At 26.8% G+C, this 16,303-nt stretch overlaps 1 protein-coding gene across 17 annotated transcripts in view; it reads left to right on the forward strand.

Annotated features, from left to right (window-relative positions):
* LOC124949138 (regulating synaptic membrane exocytosis protein 1) overlaps positions 1 to 14,870 on the forward strand; it is a 173,747-nt gene extending 158,877 nt beyond the window's left edge. For 7 of the 17 annotated variants that reach the window (XM_047493759.1, XM_047493760.1, XM_047493757.1 and 4 more), the window contains 5 exons: positions 737 to 934; positions 11,394 to 11,481; positions 12,245 to 12,327; positions 12,444 to 12,551; positions 13,296 to 14,870. In XM_047493759.1, the coding sequence (XP_047349715.1) occupies positions 737 to 934; positions 11,394 to 11,481; positions 12,245 to 12,327; positions 12,444 to 12,551; positions 13,296 to 13,597 (779 nt within the window). In that variant the 3' untranslated portion in view covers positions 13,598 to 14,870. Of the gene's footprint in view, positions 1 to 736; positions 935 to 2,397; positions 2,901 to 3,695; positions 3,883 to 4,731; positions 6,521 to 7,384; positions 7,423 to 11,393; positions 11,482 to 12,244; positions 12,328 to 12,443; positions 12,552 to 13,295 lie in introns of those variants that run through there. The other 10 variants (XM_047493764.1, XM_047493769.1, XM_047493775.1 and 7 more) reach the window with 10 other exon arrangements.
* Positions 14,871 to 16,303: the final 1,433 nt, after the last annotated feature.

The raw sequence follows: 16,303 nt of genomic DNA on the forward strand, positions 1-16,303 counted from the left end.
TACATATGTATGTCAAATCTTAATCAGTAGACTCGTCGAATCATTGACTATCTTAATCCATAGATATGTAAAATCATTGACTGTGTTAATCATTAATGCTCCTCTTAATCGTTAGTGTGCCTCTCAAGCACCACCAATGTGAGGCGTTCTACTTCAAGTGTGCCTCTCAGGTACCATTAATGTGCGACGCTCTACTCCAAATGTATTTTTGGGTCGTTATCGGTAATTGTTTAGAAATAAAAAATAATACTCCTCCAATCAGTTACAAGCGATCAGTAAAGACAATCAGATCTGAACCTGTTTTATTGTAATATTGTATGATTAGAATAAGTTGGAGTTACCGATAGATATTCACAATTAAAAGTCGGAGCGTTAAGGATTAATCCATAGATATGTCAAATCATTGATTGTCTTAATCCATAAACTCGTCTAAATCATTGACCGAATTATCTTAATCCATAGACTGGTCAAATCATTGAACTATCTTAATCCATAGATTCGTCGAATTATCGGGTATATTAAATCATTATCTCATGAAACAAATTGACTAGTAGCGATGCATAGATATGTCAAATCAATGACAGTCCTAATCACAATAGTGTCATCAAATTATTGACTCTAAAATTGATGTGTTGAATCGTCGATTTAATTGGTATATTGATGTCGATAATATCATAGAATCAATAAAATCATTGAAACAGATAAAATTTTCTATTAATTTTTTTCATCGTTCAAGGTGGAAGTATGGGTGAGGTAGATATGCCAATCGTCATCCATCCCAATCGCGATCGACGACGTAGCTCTTGCACGAGACCGATGAGAGATCCTGAAGAAATATTAGAAGGTCTTCGTACTTTGAAAGCTGCTAAGGGTGAATTAAACAGAACTATGAGTCTTACCGGAGAAAAAAGACGCGGAAGCCGTGAGTATAAACGTGTGTTTTCAATCGACCATCATTTTGTCTAATCGTCGTCTAATCGTTTGCCTGCACCTCACTCATGCTCGTCTCTTTCATTCTTTATCGAAATTATTATTTATTTTCTTTTTATTATTATTTTCGCTCTCTCTCTCTCTCTCTCTCTCTATCTATCTATCTATCTATCTACCTATCTCTATCTCTATCTCTCTTTTTCTCTTATTGTCTATTCATTTCGTTATTTTTTTCTCTCTTTTTTTTTATATCTGCATATGTATATACGTATCTCTTTTTCTCTCTCTCTCTCTCTCTCTCTCTTTCTCTCTTTCTCTCTGTGCATCGTCAATATGTTGATCGTTGTCAAATAATATATCATTGCAAATTCGTCATTCATCGCTCGAATCAGCAACACTCGTAAGTTCGAACATTCGATTGTAAACAAATCAACGTGGAAAAATATCCACCAAATTTCATATATTGCTATTTTCGCACGGGCATAACATTTTGTATATATATATATATATATATATATATTTATTTATTTATATATTACATACACCTTTAGAAGCATTATTTATTCAATTTTATAATATACGAGCTCTGCCCCCCCCGCCCATCACCGCCTATATTCTTCTCCCGCCCCTTTTTTCCACAAACCGATCGCTCAATGTACGTATATATATTCAATTGATAATAATCGAAAATATTATTCAAAAATAAATTTTAAATTATCGAATGCCATGAGCTCGTATATTAAACATGTGCACATATATGTATATATATATATATGTATGTAATATATTGTTACATTTTATTTCTCACATGGCATACATAACGACACCATGATTATTGTTGACGTTACTTATACCTGTCTCTTTGTGCATTTTCTTTCTCTCTCTTTCTCTCTCCCTCTCTCTCCACACACACACACACACACACACACACACACACACACATATATATATGTATATAATTTATATATATATATATATACACATGTATATTTACTTATATCTCGACGTCAGCCTCATTATCTGTACGTACTTATCTGTTAATCATATCTCTGTCTCTCTTTTATGTAACCTCTCCTATCTCTTTCTCTCTTTCTCTCTCTCTCTCTCTCTCTCTCTCTCTCTCTCTCTCTCTCTTTCTCTCTTTCTTCTTATTCATATTGTTTTCTATTTTCTAATTTTTTTTTCTTCTCTACGAAAACATTTTTATCATTTTATCAAATTCTGTATCAGTAATTTGACTGAGCGAACGCTTTCTTTAATATATTACATATAAGAGAGCAATATACATGTACATATATATTGCTCTCTTTCTCTTTCTGCTTCCGTCTTTCTGTCTCTGTCTTTCTTTCTCTGCTCTGTCTCTGTCTCTGTCTCTCTCTCTCTCTCTCTCTCTCTCTCTCTCTCTCTCTCTCTCTCTCTCTCTCTCTTGCTTTCTCTATCACGTGACACGATGCTGTATAAAAAAAGTGAAGATGATTAAGCGGCTTGGAAAGGACTACAAGGGCAATGATACTAGCTCGGACTCGATTATCGTCATCATCATCATCGAACGATCGATCAAGTGTTGGCAATTACGATGACGACGTAAAGAAAACAAAAAAAAAAAGGAAAGTAAAAGAAAAATAACAGAATAGAAAAGACAAATGAATATGCTGATCAAGAAAGTCGTTCAGGTGTGTTCGTATCCCATTCCTCATCGTTCAGTCCAATTAATGTTTTTCGTACATCCATCATTTCGACAATCTTTGTATCTTGTAAAACACTTTTTAGGGTTTTGAATAGCTGTATTTTTAGGGTTCTTATCACATTCATCGTAACAAATATCAATCATGTCATTCTATGATCCTAATTGTTTCTTTGTGCTCTCTCTCTCTCTCTCTCTCTGTCTCTTTCTTTCTCTCTCTCTCTCTCTCTCTCTCTCTCTCTCTCTCTCTTTCTCTTTATCTCTCTCTTTCCCATAAATTTCATTCGTTTTAATTATTTTCCAAAGAAGAAGAAAAAATTGCCCAATTCATTGTGCAAATTCTCATTTACTACTTTATACATCACATCTATATATATATATGTATATATATATATATATATATATATATATATATATATATACAGAGTGAACCTTAAAAGTTTTTAGATTTTGCCAAAAATCTAAAAATTTGCTAAGTGATTTTAAAAATCGATTATTCTTCTTTGAGATTTTTTAGGCTAATTATCTTTTCATTTCTTTTTTTTTCAAATCGTAAAACTACAATACTAAATTATAATAATATGGATCTAACTACAAGCCTAAAAGTAGTCATTGATTTTTAAAATGACTTAGAAACTTTTAGTCTCATCCTACATATACATACATACATATATACACATTCACATACATATATGTATATATATATATATATATATATATATATATATATATATATATTCATAGTAAACACACATAATTTCTACGTGCGTTTTCACTGTGTTGAGCCAATTGTTTTGCCTGTCGCCGACTGCTGCTCCTTCTGCCTGGCAGCGTACCAATTGAGCAACTACTAATATTTCCAATAACTACTAATATTTCTTCTTCGTTCTCGGGTATTAACAAGAATTTTGAAATCAAGCCTTTCACCCATCCAATTCTACTCCTTTCCTCTCACTTCTAATATTTAAAAAGCCCCTCCCCAAAAAAATGTCCAGAAAGAAGACCGATTTAACGATGTTAACAACGAATCTCCTAGAATATCTTAACATCCTATTAATCTATAATAATATTCAATCTTTAGTGAACAAGATCGACAAGATCATCATCGTCAATTGTTAAAAATTAGAAACTTAAATACCAAGGCAGAAAGTAGTGTGTCAATTGCTTACCTTCGACGTACATATGTTGTAAGCCAATTATTAATTTTATTATATGATTATTATTATTATTATTATTATTACTATTATTATTATTGTTAATTTTATTATGTGATTATTATTATCATTATTATTATTATTATCATTATTATTATTATTATTATTATTATTATTATCATTATTATTATTATTATTATTATTATTATTATTATTATCATCCGCTATCGTGAATTTGTTGATTAAAAAGCCAAGCTGATTGTTAAGTAATATCTTCTGTTGAGTGTCTCCAATAATAATCGTTTGAAAAAAGAAAAGAAAGAAAAAAAAAAAAAAGAAGAAACATACTTAAGAACAATCTTGATTGTTTTAATAATTATCCTTTCTCGGTCGGCTCTCTTCCGCTAATCTCTGAACGCGAATCTATACGCAAAACTATTCAAACGAAAATGAAAACGAAAACGAAAACGAAAACGAAAATGAAAACGAAAATGAAAACGCAAACGAAAATGAAAACGAAAATGAATGAAACGGCGACCTACTCGGTCATATCTACGGCGATATCAACTCAACTGTGACGAAAATAAAACGACAACAACCCTTCGCGACTATATCGACGACAACAATTCGTGGGCCGAATTATGACGAAGCCGATCTGCCAACCGAATCAACCGATCTACTACTACCTACTACTATTATTACTAATACTAATATTACTGCTACTACTACTACTACCTCTACTATCTACTATCTATTACTACTACTACTACTATTACTACTACTATAACTACTACTATTACTACTACTATTACTACTGCTACTACTACTACTACTACTACTGCTACTACTACTACTACTACTACTACTACTACTGCTACTACTACTACTACTACTACTACTACTACTACTATTACTACTACTACTAATACTACTACTACTACTACCAATCGCCATCTACAACAGAATGCGTAGTCCCGACAGTTACCGTGTGGCAGTGCGAGCCTGTGTCTCCGAGGACCGGTAAATCGGCCTCCTTCCCACTGCCGCACTCCACACCACCTCGTTAAAAAACCGCAAGACTCTGTCGTCCGCCGTTATGGGCTTTCGGTAAGACTCATTGTTTCTCTTCTTTTCTCTCTCTCTCTCTCTCTCTCTCTCTCTCTCTCTCTTTATCTATCTATCTATCTATCTATTTAACTCTATCTCTCTATCTGTCTATCTCCCAATCCGATCTTATCTATTATCTTAATCCTCTTTAAAGTTTTAATATCTAAATGAATTCTTAATGCTTTACCTACCGCGAGCCTCCTACAAATATGTTTATACAATATGAGTTTTGTGGATAGATTTATGTATATAGGCTTATAGGTCGGCTAACTTTCCTAATCTTATTAAAAAATCTTAATGAAATTTAAAATCTTTATCTATCACGAACTTATAAATATATTTTATTCGATATGAAGTGTACGCTGTGTATACACAAGTAGATTTATTTATCAAAAAATTTTTTAACCCTATTGTAAAAATCTTAACGAGATCTTAATTGTTTATCTACCGCGGAATCTATTATATAAATGGGATATTCAGTGGATAGTAGTATGCGGTTTATCGATATTATTATTTACGTGTAGGCAAACTTTCGGTATCCCAAGGATTAATCAGTTGTGAAGAGGATTATTACGATCGCACAGTTTGTTAAACTTCAGGGCACCATAACTCGATGAAATATCGATGAAAAAATACATTGAAGGTACTTAGTGATTAAAATATTGATTAGCATTTAAAAAAAAAAAAAAAAAGAAACTATTACTACAGTATCTCGAGACAACAGTGCCTTCCATGAAATAGATTAAAATAATATTACATTGTTCCTCCTATAAAAACCATTGACAATTTTTGTTTGAAATCAATGATTTGTAATATCAATAAGATACCAAAAATACTTGGATGATTTATCAAATTTAAAATGAGGCAGCCTATATAAACTCCAATTATTAGCTAACAAATAATTTAATTGTAATTGTTAAATTCAAGATTTTATTTACATTGATCATTTTTATCTTCTATTCCGAATGTTCGTTTATTTCTACTGACTCGACTCGTTAGACGAACTACAGTTACTCTTCTAATGGTCCTCGGTGTTACGGTATTTTGAAAAAATCTGCACTAGCGTTAATTGGTTTTTACACGTACTCGTTTAATCCGCAAGCGATAGGTAAAGTATGCTAACTATTGAAACCCCTTAACAAACCCGATTACTATACCCAGTATCCTACTTATGAGTATATACTGTAATATATCATTTTGACTATTTTCTTCCTCTATTTCTTATTCTTATTCTTAAAATTTCAACTTCCTTTTTTTTATTGTAATAAGTATTATTATCTTCCTAATATAATACCCGAATTTCAAATATCCCAATTTATTTATTTATTATCGTTATTATTATTATTATTATTATTATTGATATTATTATTATTGTTATTATTGTTCTTATTATTATTTGATCTCCTTTCTATGATTTTTTTTCTGTATTATAGAAAACAGGTTAGCTCATTTAGAATATAACAAAAACAAAAGAGAGCAAAAAAAAGAAAAAAGTGGAATGTTCTAAGCAACATTATTATTTTTGTACTAATCTATGAGGATGGAGTTATCTGTATTAATAGTTCGGGGGGAGTGTCTTTTTTCTCACAGCCCTCCCCCCACCACACTTATATTTTCGTTCTCTTCTACACTTTGGGTTCCATTTCTACATTATATATATATATATATACATACATATATATATGATATATATATATATATATATGCATATATATAGATGTACATATATTGGTTAGCATATGTGCAAAATCTTTTTTTCTATATATGAAATTTATTTATATATTTTTTCTAATTTTATATATATATATATACTTTTCTTTTTAATTTTTTATAAAATTAATTTATATATATTTTTATACAAAATATACATAAAATATATATACGATTATATACGTAAAATATATGAATATATTTATTTTTGTATTTTTTATATGTAAAAAAAAGTTTTGCATATTAATCAATATATGTATATATATATATATGTATAGTTAGTGCAGTATAACGCTTGTTAAGAGTATTCGCTTAGCAATTTCTCTGCCAGCATTCATAAATATTCTGATCGCTAGCCACTTGCTACCAGTTGTTACCTGCAGTTGCAGCCTTAGGTAAGGAGCCAAAAGACTTTTGAAACATACATACACACATCTATACACACAAATATACATTACTATCGTCGCACGTATTTCGACCTTAAAACATATTCTTTCATCCGGATATTTAAATGGGCAAAAATAAATAAATAAATGAAAAATTTTCAATTTTTTTTTAAACTTATCTAAATATATACGTAATATTTTGATTGTTCGTCGAAAACAAAAATATTTCCCTATATAGTTATTTTCATCGATGCCGATAGATCGATCGAGGTATTTTATCGAATTCTTCATTACCACTTTTGTAATTAATTCCATTAAAATTGAGATCTTTCGATCGAAAATTTCTTTTTTTTTCGTAGATGCAAGGGATCGATCACAATTGTGATATTTCATTTGAAAATTATTCCTTTTAGTTTGGATCTGAACGAAGACAGAAATAATTGGAAATTAGGTATGAACTACGGTTTGGGCGGAAAAGTTCCTAAATAAGCCAAATGTATTCGGGATTATTTTAAAAATCAATTAAAATTTTTTGAGAAAATTTAGGCTATTTCTTAACTTCAGATAGCAAAACTACAAATCTTGCTCGTTAAGCTATAACTTCAACTGTAAACTTAATAATATCTTGAAAAAGAGTAATTGATTTTTAAAATCACATAAAATCTTTTAGCCCACGTAGGAACTTTTGGCCCAATCATATATTATTACATATTGTATACATACATATATCTATACATATATATATATATATATATATATATATATATATATGTACAATATATATATTTATACATTATATGCATATATATCTTTTTTTAATTTGTTTAAAAAAAGCGAAATTCGTCCGACGTTTACGATAAATCTGCATGCAGTAGTTATTTATTATATTGTAGGAGTTTTTTAACCTAATCAGAATGTGAATAATAGAAATTAGAATTTTTCATTGACATATTGGTACTTCTATACTATATGGGTAAGAATTTTTATTTCTCTCTCTCTCTCTTTTCTCTCTCTTTCTCTCCTCTTCTCTCTCTCTCTCTCTCTCTCTCTCTCTCTCTCCCTCTCTTTCTCTCTCTCTCTCTCTCTCTAACATGTCCGATTATCTCTTTCTATTCTTCTAATCTTAATTTTTAATTATTTTTATATTTGTTACATAATCTTTAATATATCGTATAATAATATTTAACTTAATATTAACTATTATATATATATATATATATTGTATATATGTATATATATAATATATAATATATATAATATATATATATATATTTTTTATGATATATAATAATACAATTTATTTATTTACTTTTTTTTTTAAATAACATGCAAATACATTTAATGAGAGATACCCATATAGTTTTACGTAATATATGTTTATCTATTCGCATCGTGCAGCTCGTATAGATCCGAAGGAATGCTAATATATTTAATCCTGTAAAGATTAGAAATTATAGATTAGAGATTAGAAATTAGAGTAGTCTTAATTTTAGAATGTATAAGGTTTCTTTAAATAAATAGATTAGATTGTATATATATATAAATATATTTTTTTTTCTTGTAAATAATATATATATATATATATATATATATATATATATATATATATATTCTATTATATATCTTTTTTTCGTTCAATTTATTTTTTCTTTTTTATATTATACTCACGCAGCTTGAAACGTTTAATTATCAATTAACGTATAAAGTTAAACCTGTTAAATAAGCGTTGTTAATCTCGTGGAATTTAACAGAGTGCAACATATATACATATACATACACATAAATGTATATATACAGAGTGTCCGTTCATAATTGTATGAACAAATATCTCGCGACTGGTTGAAATTATAAGAAAGTTGATTACGAAAAATTCGCAAAGATTTGACTGCTAATTAGATATAAATTTTTTTTTTTTAATGGATACCCATGATTTTTTTTCATATTTATATTGTAGTAATCATTTGCAATTTATAAATCATATTTAGTAAAAAATTATTACTATTTACTAAATAATCTTAATAACAGACTGATAAATTCATATTTTGTTGCAATTCTATATGCGATATAATACATACTAATATATATTATTTAAAAATGACACGATCGTGTAACGCTGATGTAATCTATTTTAAAATATTATGTAATCTTCCAATTATTTAACATTGTTAATTATTTTCAATTTGATATGGAAAATTAACTTTTTTAATACTTGTTATGACCGTAGACAAATTATAGTAACAATTTTTCAGTGCGTGCAATTTCGATTACAAATGATCATTGCTATATGACTATACTACATTAAAAAAAAAAAAAAGGAGAGAAAAAGGAAAAAAATGTACAGTTTTATCTAAACTTTGTGACTAATTCATAGTCGTACATATATTTCTCTCGTTAAATCATCTCTCGTAACTTCATAAAGTCGCGATGAGATATTTTCTCGGAGGATATATCGATGGGAGACACCCTGTATATAGTTCGGCTGAAGCTTTTAAAAATGGTGGAGCTCCGAAAGTAGGTCAAACGGCTACTAGATGAAAGATTTATTTTTCTGTAACTGTGTTATCGGAAAACGATCGGGACGTTAAATATCTTTTACAGTTCGAAAAACATGTTTGAAATAATTAATCCGTATTTAACGTACACATGCACATACTTACATAACACAGACAAAGAACCACGCAAAGAAAGAAAAAGTTAACACGAGAGATAATAATATTAAATCGAGTAAGTTTCGAAAGGATCGTTTTCTTTTCTTTTTTTTTTCTTTTTTTTTTTTTAAATTAAAAAGTTTAATTCATTTTTATTGATCTTTCAATGACATTAATTGTTAAATAAAATATCCCACACATATACATTGGGTATATTAGTATTTATATACAATATACGTTTTAATTGGGGTAGATTTATATTTATTTATTTTTGTTTTCTCTTTTTCTTTTCCCTTTCATTTTTGTTTTGTTTTGTTGTTGAAGAAATGTAAAATAATTGTATAGGGATGAATTTGTTTTAACGTTTGAATGATATGAGAAACAATTAAAGATTCTTTTTTTTTTTTTTTTTTTAATTATTTTTGTAATTAAATAAATTGATATATAGATCGAACTTTTATCAATATAATTATAATTAGAAAAAAAAAATATATATATATATGTATATATATATATATATATATATTTAATACATAAATTTTACTTAGACAAATATAATTAAAATTCAGACAATACATTCAGTAAATTTTTATATTTCTTTGAATTAATTTTGTAATTAAAAAAAGAAGAAAAGAAAAAACAAATTAATAATTCAAATAAACTTCGACTAAAATAAATAATTTTTCTCTTTTAATAAATATATATGTGTATATGTATATATATATATATATTTTTTTTTATTTTGATGAATTTTAAATAATCAATTTTACTAAAATTTGAACACATACAGAGAGACAATTGATCTTATTTCATATTTATTTATTTATTTTTTATTTATTTATTTATTTCTTTATTTATTCATTTATTTTCTTTTTTCCTCCCCTTTTAATCTACAACAAATAATAATCTAATCGAGATATTAATACACGTGAGCCTCGTCGTTCGTCGAGAACATGCTTTGCTATATCGTATTTTGCTGCCTTGATAAGTAGAGAGTAAAAGCTTATTTGGATGACGCGAGAGATATACAATTTTCTAGATAGTGAGAAAATTTAATTAACGAATGTAGAATGCCGTGAACAATAGAGAGAAAATGAAGAAAATTTAAGAAAGGAAAAATAAAAAAAAGTAAAAAAATAAGAAATAAAAAAATAAATCAAGAAAGTAAGAAAAAAAAAGGAAAGAAAGAAAGGAAAAATGAAGCGTTAAACGCAACCTTTGTGTCGATGTATTTCTTCTGTCTATGTATCGGTGGCTCGTTTAAAAAAATAAGAAAACTTTTATGAACGGCTATAATAAAAGAAAAGTTTTAAAAACATAATGAAACCTTTTTATCGTTTCGATATATATATTTTTTTTTCTCTCGAAGGTACAGCTAAAAGAAAAAAAGAAAGAAAGAAAAATAAATTAATAAATAAATGAATGAATGAATGGATGGATGGATGGATAGATGGATGGATGGATGGATGGATGGATGGATGGATGGATGAATGGATGAATGTATGTATGTTTTGCACAATTATATTTTTTTTTCAAAATTATTCCCACGACTTTAATATATACCTGAAGTCTCGTCCGATTGAAACAATCTCTTGTTTATATTTATTATTAAAATTTATATAATAAAATGACACACAGGTTGTGACGCCACTTCATTTGGATAATTGATCGAAATAAATAAAAACTAAAAAAAGTAAAAAAAAAAAAAAGATAAAGAAAAATAAAAATAAAAAAGAAAGAACAAAAAAAGCACATTTACTTTAATCATACACAGGGCGGGGTGAGCGCAAAGAAAGTGTCATGGATATTCCTGAAAGATTCTTGGATCGAAATAGTGAATCGGATGAAGACGATAAATGGGGGTAAATCATTTTATCAATGTATTATTATTAATAGACAAATTTTTATTTTCATTCGATATATGATATATTAGGTGGACCGGAAAGTAATGTCGCTTTCTTAAATTAAATTCAAACGAATAAATTTTTAACAAGTTTTTATTTTTAATAACAATTAAATATCGACATGAGCAGAAACGACATTACTTTCCGCTCCACCTAATATGATATATTTCATAAAAAATATAATCAAAAATTTTTTATTTAATTCTTTTCAGAAAGAATTGTTTTTTATATTTTTTTTTATGTTATATACGCATTAAATGTTGTAAATTGAAGAAATACTGCTTAATTTAAATATAGATATATATATATAAATAGAATATCATAAATAAAGTGTTAGAAAATTTTCGAAATTTATTTTTTCATATTCAATATGAAAGTTCAATTTTTTCTTTTATTTATAAAACAAAGTATATATATAAATACAGATAGTTACATATGTATAATATAGGTATAGATATATATGTATGTATGTATGTGTATGTATAAATCTTTTTAAAATTCCAAAAATTATAATATTAAATAAATTTAATCATTCTGAATTAACGAAATGAAAACTAATATTAAAAGTTTGATGAAAAAATTTTTATTAGACCAACGAAAATAATATTTAATAAAATTATATATATAAATACATATACGCACATACATATATATATACATATATGTTTATATATACGCATATATAAAATTTTAATTTGTTATATACAATTAATGATCACAGTCTGGCAACTAAAACTGAAAATGATCTCGACTTGAAGCTAGGACGAGGTCAAATTCTACCAAAAGGCTTCAAAATGACAAGCGGTAAAGTTTTATATGAACAATCAAACTTTACATATATATTATATATATGTATATGTATATATATATATATATATATATATATATATATATAAATAATACTTGTATTTTTTGTTTAGGTCTACAATACGGCGAAGTGAAATTAGGTTTTTGTTTGAGCAAAGGTACTCTCGAGGTTGAAGTTATTTGTGCGAGGGACATCTGCCCAAAAGAAAAAGATGAACCCGGTAAAGAAACATTTTCATCTGAAGTTTTTCAACTAGAAGATATACGAATTTTTTATTTTCTCTTTTTCTTTTTTTTTTATGTATCTCTTAAACTAAATAGTAGTTTTACAGAGACAAACGAGTTTCATGAAAAATTAAATGTCTCCTCTAATTTGATACTTCGTTTATCTTTTTCGATAAGAGTATATACGTGCACAGATGCATATATATATTTATTTAAAATTACTATTTATTTAAAATTTAGAATCTATTTAGAACTAAAATTGAAACTTTTCGATATCTAAAATTGTTTCTTGAAATAATAAATAATTTTGTCATAACCAATATAATAATAATAATAAATATAAAGAAACTAATTTTTAACAGTTTTTATGTTTCAAATGTCTTCAAGAAAAACAAGAAAAAGAAAAAAACAGAAATTTTATCGATTATTCAAAAATATTCAGATAAGTTGCAATTGTAACGTAGAACTTAGAATAACGTTCTAAATATATCTAAGTTTTCAATTACATCTATATATATATATATATATATATATATATATATATATATACATATATATATATATATATATATGAAAGAAAAAGAAAATTATTTAAATAATTAAATAAAAAGAAACAAACAGCATTAATGAGAAAAAAAATTTTCTTGCGAGTTAAAAGATAAATGTGATCTAATTAAAATTACATTACGATCCGATCATGATATATTCGCCTAATCGTATATGTTTTTTTCAAAAATCAGATACCTACGTGAAGACATATTTACGGGACGGTGAAAGATGGTTGCAGAAAAGAAAGACAAGAGTTGTTCGACACACACGTAATCCTCAATATCGTCAGACCTTGAAATACAACAGCTGCGATGCCCTCGGTAGAAATATTTTAATAATGTTATGGGAGAAGAAACAAGGATTCGAAAGTAATCAAGGTTTGGGTGGCGCCGAAGTGAACTTTGATCTGTTGCCATTGACTCGTTTAACCGTTGATTGGTATACTCTCTTCCCGATCCATACATTAGGTACACAAACAGCAGACTCACCATGATGGCTAAGGGAAAAATGGGCTCTCGAAGCTGGCGAACTTGATCTCAGACTGAGTCTTTTACTCAAGGATGAGAGCGAGTCCGTCGTTAAAATCATCTCTTGATGGAAATTCCGTCTAATTGTATCTTATAAAAGAAATTTTATTTCTTATATTTATTTCCGGATTAATATTTGTTTTATCTGAAGGATCACTGTGAGTTGACTATTAAAATTATTTTTTGTCTCTTTTGTTTTCTTTTTATTTTTTTCATTTTTTTTTTTTTCTTGATATGAAATTTAACTAAGAATGGATATACAATATCCTTAAATTTAATAACCAGCGTTGGGCTCTAATGTTGCTTGGTTGATTATGATAGATCAAAATCTTTCGTTTACTAAGAGGCAACAAGTCAAACAAGCCAGACTTGTTATAATTTTACGATTTAAAATAAAAGAAAAGAAAAGAAAAAGGGAGGAAAGATAAGAAAAAAAAATATTAATTCAAAAAGTTTTGAAGGAGAGTAATTCATTGTTAAAATGGTCTAATAACTTTTGGATCATATAAGAGAACTTTTGGTGCCCACTCTGTATATATATACACATACATACATATATATATATATAAATCGAACGGTAAAGGTCAATGACCTATTTGTTTTGATCCAAATTATAATGTGGATTGTTCGTTCGAATATGATATAAACAAATTTTGTTGATTCATGTCGAGAAAGACAATCATATGACTTAATGACGAACTGTTCGTTCTTTTTATTATTTCTTTTTTTTTTTTTTTTTTTATTATTATCTTTTTTTTATGAAATTTGGAGAAAAGATATAGTATATATATATATATATATATATATATATATATATATATATACATACACTATGTCAAAGTTAAGTAGTAAAGGTCAATGACCATTTATTTGTTTTTAACGTAAATTAATTTCGTGCATTTGTATCGACAATGACAATCATATCGAGACAATTATTCTATGTAATTTATCGAAAGACAATCAAAATTATATTAAATTCTATCTTTTTTTTTTTTCTTTCTCATGTTTTCTTTTTTTTAATCTTTATTTATTTAAAATATTTTTTTTCACCACTCACAGTAATCACAAGCTAAACTTTATGAAGTATTAAATTCATCTATAATTTTCACTATAATGTTGCGTCCAATTCGTGTTCCTCTACCAACAACATTCAAAAAAAATCGACAGATTTATTAATTATATAAATAAATAATAATAGAGGGAAATATACACGTATATATATATTGGATAAAAAAATATAAATATATTGTGCATGATTCTGTTTTTATATATATAAATATATATTAATGATTAATCTTATATAAATTAATTATTATATAATTAATTATTATGTATCCATTATATATATATATATATATATATATATATATATATATATATTATAATAATAATTATTATATAATAATATTATTGCGTTATATATAATCTATTTGTGTGTGTATGTATGTACAATAATGATTATAATAATTATTATATAATTTATATGAAAACAGAAATTTATATAAAATTAATCATTTTAAATATTAATATTCGAACAGAATCGATCTCTCAGCAATACACATACATAAAAGAAAAAAAAATACTGACATGTTATGATCCAAGATTAACACATACACATACACACGTACAGACATACATACAGAGACAAAAAGTAACTTGTCTATATAATGGTTTCAGCAATAAAAGCGTACCTGCGTTCAACTATTGTTTCGAACGATGCGCAAATTATAATGATCGATAAAAGCAATTATTTTTCTTCCAATTTTATCGTAAAATATATAAAAAAGAAAATAAATAAATGAACGAAGTAAAAAAATGAAGAAATTAAGAAAGAAAAAAAATCAAGATTAAAGGAAAAAAATGTTGTAACGGAAGAGCGAACGCGAGCCACGTAACGTCGATGATTGATCGATGTATATAAGATTGAAAAAAAAAAATATATATATATATAAAAGTATACAAACGAGAATCCATTTTTCCCAAAAAAATGCATAAAGGATTATGAGAAAAAAATAAAAAGTCAAATCGATTGAACGATATGATCGAAAATCGATCGATTCGTAAAGCCTTATCAAGACTTTTCCTATTGACTTCGATACAGTATTTTAAAATCGAGTCTTGTTGAAATCTAATTTTATTCTCTTCTCTTTTTTATTAATTACTTTTGTACATTTTTATTCATATCTTATTTAAATCTAATTAATAGAAAAAGGTCAATGGAACCATCGATTATAACAACTAATTTTTATTCATCTATTCTTTTTTTTTTTTTTTCCTTTTTTTTAATCACAATCAAAGATGATGACAATCAAGATCATCGTGATTTAAAACGACAAAATTTCTTTATGAATTGAGAAATAAGCGGACAACAAAAAAAAGAAATAATTTGTGGACGATATCGATGGTTTCTCGCCTTAAATCATTTTAAACGAAAAGACAATCTATTTAATAAAAAAAAAAAATAAATAAATAAATAAATATAATAAATAAAGTAAAGCTCGCTGGTCGAGCTCAATAAAAAAATATGATTTAAAACAATCAGAGGTGAGGGAAGAGAGTAAAATGCAAAAAGAAGATAAAGAAAAAGAAGAAGAAGAAAAAGAAAAAGAAGAAGAAAAAGAAGAAAAAGTAGAAGAAGAAAGAAGAAAGAAGAGAAAAGAAAAGAAATAAGA

The sequence above is a fragment of the Vespa velutina genome, chromosome 5, assembly GCF_912470025.1.
Source record: "Vespa velutina chromosome 5, iVesVel2.1, whole genome shotgun sequence".
Lineage (NCBI taxonomy): Eukaryota > Metazoa > Arthropoda > Insecta > Hymenoptera > Vespidae > Vespa > Vespa velutina.